Below are 6,672 nucleotides of genomic sequence, written 5' to 3'. Positions count from 1 at the left end.
TTGGACTAGGAAGGCTAGTTCAATACTGGGATAGAAGGTCAGGGACAGAAGGCTGTGAAATCTTGGTCTTTGTTCTGTAACATTTAGATTTGGGGAGGGGAGATTAAACATTGCAAAGCTGGGGGTGGGGGTACATGGTTATATCACAAGGACTGAATGGTCTGCAGTGATGTATGAGTATTTTTCTTAACTGAGAATAGAGAGCAAGGGGCAGAGGAACAGCCCGGTATTTACCCGAGACTGAGAGATCAGATCACCCCTCTGCAACTAAGAAAAAGAAATGTTAGTGTTTAGTGGCTCTCTATCCAGAGCTCCATCACTGGAAGTATAATCCATTCTGAAACAGTGTTCCAAAGTCGAACCTAAATGGACTGGGAATCGTTTCCCAAAAGATCATCAAAAAGTCTAATTATAAGCACAGGTATTAACACACCTGAACTAGAGAGACACTCCCCTATCGCCAAAACAGCATTCTCCAGGACACCTTTTTCAGGGTATTTTGTAGGATACTGGACACTAAGCAAAGGATAAAAAAAGTTTGAGAAAAATGAGCCCAGTGAAGGCTTCATTCTTGTTTGCTGGAATGCAAAATGGACTTCAGGGAAACGTCTCTCCAGGAGCCATCGGGATGACAGGAGACAGGCCTATACACAGACCTGCCGAGCCTCGGTCATCGGCACCTAGACACAGGTGGCCAAAAGCAGCATCCTCCATTACCTACGGGGTGAGCGAGCGCACAGGAGGAATGGTGCTAGGCTGCTGAGCGGCTCGGGCATGCTGGAAGAGGCTGGTACCAGGACTGAGCCCCCTCTCCTAGAATGTTTTAACCATCTTCCCGTGGCGCTCTGGGAGCAGGCCTAGCTTAGCACGGGAAATGGGCTAAAGGCCTGATAACTTCTCTTTTCGCCTTTGGATGCACTTACTCTTTCTTCAGCACCAACTTTCCCCAAGAGAATATTCAGGCCAACTTTGTCTTTGTTTTTTTCTGCATTAGTAAGAGTTATAAACTAGCAATTTGGAATACCCGTCTCACGGAGTATCTTATGTTAGTATATGACACCTTGAGTAATAAGAATGTATAACTTAAATGTCATTTACACAAGAGTCAAACAAGCCATGTCACACTTGATGATTCCACATTAATAAAACTTAGCTTTGATATGTAAAAACCTATCTTTTGCCAAGGTTTTAACTACTGGACTTTAAACCAACTGTAATATTCCATGTAAAAGTAATTTATATTGCAGTAACATGCCTTCATGTTTTCTACATACAACAAAGTAAGATTTTGAAATATACATATATTTTAAAACCAATTCACTCTCTTTTACAATGACACCTTCAGTCCAACATTTAAAATATAAACCCAAACTGCCAATGAAAACCAGTGTACCAAGTGACAGTACCATTTAAATGAAACAATAAGGCAAGAAAATGTAGGCATTAAAACTTAAAGAATAAGCATAAACTAATTCATTGGAAAACTGCTCATATGCCTGATGTGTTCAGAAATGAATATAACGCAGAACAGATCCCACTGTGATATCAAACAACTCATTCCTTTCTCATTTTCTCATTCCATGAAGCATGGCTCACTACTTTTACTGAGGTTTATACAGTGATTAGTTATCTTTAACAGCAGAGATTAATATTAAATACACAGCCTATTCCAGAATTGGCATATGCTCCCAACAACTGTTTTGTGTGCTCCCTGAATTATAAAATAGTCCAATCTTTAGGAGCATAAAAATGAAAGGGCTTAAATCTACTCACATACATTGTGCACTAAATGTTACCAAGTTAAGACAGTAAGGTGGAAAAAAGAAGGGTACAGTAAATTTTCTTTAAACAATCCCATTTATATTAGACAGTATTGTAAATAATGTATTTTAACCAGGTTATAAAAAAAATAATTACCAGAATTTGTACCAATTTCTTGGAGAAATTAATAAAACATTAAATATACATATTTATTTGTATATTTATTTGAAGAATCTTTGGTACCAATTGTGTTCCTTCCACATTATAGGACTTTTCAAAATAAATTTCAAAATTAATATATTAATCAGCACATGAAAGATAAACTATGATACTTTTCATTTTCCCATAAAATGTACTTGAACCTATTAACCTGCACTAATCATGCACTTAAACACAGTATCTGTTTAACTCATGTACATATAAAATGAGACTAATACTACAAAGAAATTAGACAGTAATGAGAATCAATGACAAAACATAACAATAAAAACTGTTCTTAAGTAATTTATTTTTAAATTATAAGATTACAATGCTTTGATTATGCAAAATAGCATAATGGAAATTAAACCAAATCAATAAACCAAAAGAGAAAGAAAACTTGGTTTTCTTGAATATCAGTATTTAAACCATCACTGTAAGTAACTGGTAACCCAATCACAGCTTCTGTAGACATAAGTATATTTATTTCAAAGGTTTCTCTTGTGGGTTTAATTTCTTATTTTCAACTTTTATGAACTGTAATATAATTTATTTCAAATCCTAGTATACCTAGTGTTTATACTGCAACAGCAGCAAATCTCACATGTGCAATCAAATGTGGAACTGGGGCACAGCTTTCAGTTTGTAGCTGCAGACAAAAATTATACACTGCATTCAGAGCAGAGTGCATTATATTAACCAGAGCATGGAGTTTAGTACACTTATTGCAGATTAGTATTCTTTCTCTTTGAACTGAACCAGCTGAGCTTCTGAGCAGTCATATTACTGCTGTGGATAGTAAGGCTGCTGTGGGGGCTGAGGGAAGGGGTATGAAGGCTGCTGGGGTCCTGGGAACGGAGCCTGTCCAGGGTTCTGATGATACACTGGCGGATATGGCATATTGTACTGGCCGTACGCATAAGGGTTATAGCCCATGGGCATGGGCATTTGGCAATACCTGATGGGAAGAAGAAAAGAATTGGATTGGTAAATCAAATACGAAAAAAAAGAAACATACTATAATTATTCTAATACCAGTTTTTCCCAAAAAGCCATTTGTCTCTATTTCTCAGTCTATTAGAGAACACTGGAGAGAAGAAAACAGCTGTTTCAAGGTACCTGTTAGAGAAAAGTGTTCCTAATCCTGTTATTAATTGAAATGAAAGAATATCAAGTTCACTGTAATGCATATAAATTTACTATTTGTAAAAATTCTTAATAGTGGAAAGACAGAATGGACTTAAAGTTTGAAGCACACTTAAAAAATAGTCAAATGTCTTGATTTTTAACTAATCACAAAGAAAGCAGATCTTTAAGAAAATACATTCCATAATTACATAAATTTCTGCTCAACAGTTTATCAATATGCAAACATTTCAAAGTACAGGAATATAAATAATGCCGTATCAGTCTGGCTCACGCTAAGCTCAGAAAAGGCACTTGTGTATCACCTAAATAAATAAGATCAAGGAAACACATTCTGAATTCCATACAGAAGAGATCTGATAGAAACCCAGTATGTAAAAACTAAAAACATAAATATGCTTGGAAATGGCTATCCCAACTACTCAAACAAGTGACTATAACATTATTTTTACTTCTGCATGAGCTGACAATGTAGATTATTCATTTATGACACATCCATTCAGAGACGCGACAACCCTGTTTTTAACAGGTTAACCAGAGCAGATTGGCTGATTCACTGGGATAAACAGTTTCCGCCTTACCCGGGATATCCTGGATACGTGGGGTAGGGGGGCCCCTGGGCCTGTGGAAGGGGAGCTGAGCCAGGAGTCTGGGATGCAGCAGGTGCAGGAGTCCCAGTCACTGCAGGAGCTGAGGCAGCAGCAGCAGGTGCTCGATTTGCTGGAAACGTAGGAGGTGGAGGCCGGGCTGGGGGCTGAGGCTTACTAGGCTATAAGGAGAAGTCAGCATTAACTACAAAATGTTTCATGTTTCTTTCAAATTGCTATCAATTAAAATAAATGAGGGGGCATGAGAGAAACGCTACAGATTCCAACTAGATATACTTCTAATTCCCATTCTTAAATGTTGGCTTATTACTCTAGAAATGTATCATAGTTGAGGAATAATTCTCCAATTTGTTGTTTGTTTGTTTAATCCTCACCTGAGGATATTTTTCCATTGTTTTTGTGTTTTTTTAGAGAGAGGGAAAGACAGATATATTGATGTGAGAGAAACACACCGACTGATTGCCTCCTGCACAAGCCCCAACCAGGGCCCGGGCCGGGGAGGAGCCTGCAACCCAGGTACGTGCCCTTGACCAGAATCAAACCTGGGACCCTTCTGTCTGCAGGCTGATGCTCTATCCACTGAGCTAAACAGGCTAGGGCTAATTCTCCAATCTGTGGATCCTCGGTAGCCACTGCTCTTTTCCTGATGCCCAATAATCATTTACTGCTCACTGCTTCTCCCAATGATTAGACAACTGAGGTGGGAGGAAGGAGCAGGTTAGGTACAGTTTATTTTTGTAATCTCATCCTGATCTCAACATATTATGAAATTTTTTAAAGACCAGAACACTTAAAAGAATAGTATAATACACATGTAAGTTCTAATATTCTCCTATATAATCACAGGACCACTTCACCCTAAGAAAATTAACTCTTACTCCCTAATATCATCAAGTATCCACTCCACATTTAAGTTTCCCTACGTATCACCAAAAGAAGCTCTTACATGTATTTTTATGGACCCAATCAAGATTCACGTATTGCACTTGGTTATTATGAATCTTTCCACTCTTTCAACCTAGAACAAGCCCTCTGCCTATTTTTTTCTATGACATCCCCTTTTAGAAAATATCAAGCCAGGTATCTCACAAAATGTCCCAGTTCTATTTGTCCAATTGTTTTCTACGGGCACAATTGAACTTCTTGTTTCATCGCCCCATTTGCTATAAACTGAAAGTTGGTTCTAAAGACTTGATTAGATTCAAGTTAAAGATTTTTTGGCAAGAATTCTTCACACTGCAAAACATCACATTGGTCACCTGATCCAAATGGTGACCACAGATTTATCCAACATGAAGTCTGTTCCATCCTTTACAGCAAGCAAGCTGTCACTAATGTAAACTAAACGTCCATGTACAAATGTTGGCTTACTGACCGTAATGGTTCTTGGCGCTGGAGTTGGAGGAGTGGGGGCAGATCCTCCAGCTGGAGAGGACTGATAGGCAGGTGTAGGAATTGAAGGAGCACTAGGTTCTCTGGCAATGCTTTGCTGCAAGTCCCTTATTAAAGACAAGTGTTAGAATTAACACAATAAAAGAACACCCAACACACATAAAATATCAGGTGCTTTTCTTTTCTTCATACATGAAACACAGAAAATAGATTCAAAACAATGATGCTATTTTAAAACATGCTACGTTTATGTTCTTGACTGGAACTACCTTAAATCTTCTTTCTCCCTCCTATTTAATAAATTAGTTCTTACGCTACTTCTGAAGCCTAGGAAAAAAGGAAAACTTTCAGAGATCATAGTTACAGCTAGAGTAAGGAAGATGTCAAACTGGGCAAGTGGTCCTAAACGACTGCCCTCTCTTTTCTTTTAATATATTTTTATTAATATCAGAGAGGAAGGGAGAGGGAGAGATAGAAACAATAATGAGAGAGAATCATTGATCGGCTGCCTCCTGCACACCGCCAACTGGGGATCAAGCCTGAGACTCGGTCATGTGTCCTTGATCAGAATCGAACCCAGGACCCTTCCGTCCGCAGGCTGATGCTCTATCCACTGAGCTAAACCAGCTAGAGCTTCTGCCCAGTCTTAATAAGAGGTCATTCTCTAGATGAGAAACTCCTAACAGAACAACCAGAAAATTACAGCAGCTCATAGTCACCTCATAGTCATCTCGCTAATATTTTAATCACTATTTACAGAAACCATAACAACAGGTGAGAAAGCTAATCTATTCAAACCATTTTATAAATTTCTTATAAATACTTTCTAAAGATATTCAAAAAAGCATGGCACTGAGCTATTTCATGTTAAAGGAGACCTCAAAATATATTACTAAGGTAAATTCATAAAAGAGATAGTTGAAAAGACCATTAAAATACAGTATTAAAAAACAGAAAAACATTTTTAAATCCCCTCTACCAAGATAAATTGAAATCCATCCCAAAATCTCACTTAAATAAAACAGATGTGCTATAAGTGTAAATTACATGCCAGATTTCTAAGATTTAGTGTGGGGGAGAGAGGAATAAACTATCTCCTTCATAATTTTTGCATTGATTATATTTTGAAATGATGCTACTTTGGACATACTGGGTTAAACAAAATGTATTACTGAATTTTATTTTGCCTTTTTCTTTTAGCTTTTTTAATGTGGCTACTAGGGGTTTTAAATTTTAAGTTGTACATGTGACTGCATAGTATCAACATACAGATGTACCTTTATTTAATTTACCAGCTCTAGACATCTGATTTGTTTCTATTCCTTTACTGCTAACAGTAATATTGGACAGTGTGTTTTAGAACCTTCATGCCCACACTATTTACAATAGCCCAAAGCTAAAAACTACTCAAATACTCAAAAATAGTATTGAAAAATAAGACTAGTATATTCATACAATGAAATACATACAGGAACATCATACAGATGAATCTCATTAATAAAATGTTGAGTGAAAGCCAGTCACAAAAGAGTACATATGATTCCATTTATATACAGTGCAAACCCAG

At 37.3% G+C, this 6,672-nt stretch overlaps 1 protein-coding gene across 1 annotated transcript in view; it reads right to left on the bottom strand.

Annotated features, from left to right (window-relative positions):
• Positions 1-2,249: 2,249 nt before the first annotated feature.
• The window catches only part of PDCD6IP (programmed cell death 6 interacting protein), a 43,802-nt gene continuing 39,379 nt past the window's right edge, over positions 2,250-6,672 (bottom strand). The window contains 3 exon segments of the mRNA XM_006759605.2: positions 2,250-2,917; positions 3,687-3,874; positions 5,089-5,212. Coding sequence (XP_006759668.1) covers positions 2,743-2,917; positions 3,687-3,874; positions 5,089-5,212 — 487 coding nt within the window. The 3' untranslated portion in view covers positions 2,250-2,742.

The sequence above is a fragment of the Myotis davidii genome, unplaced genomic scaffold (assembly GCF_000327345.1).
Source record: "Myotis davidii unplaced genomic scaffold, ASM32734v1 scaffold395, whole genome shotgun sequence".
Taxonomy (NCBI): Eukaryota; Metazoa; Chordata; class Mammalia; order Chiroptera; family Vespertilionidae; genus Myotis; species Myotis davidii.
Note: the sequence above shows the minus strand (reverse complement) of the source record. Positions and strands in the feature narration are given on the sequence as shown.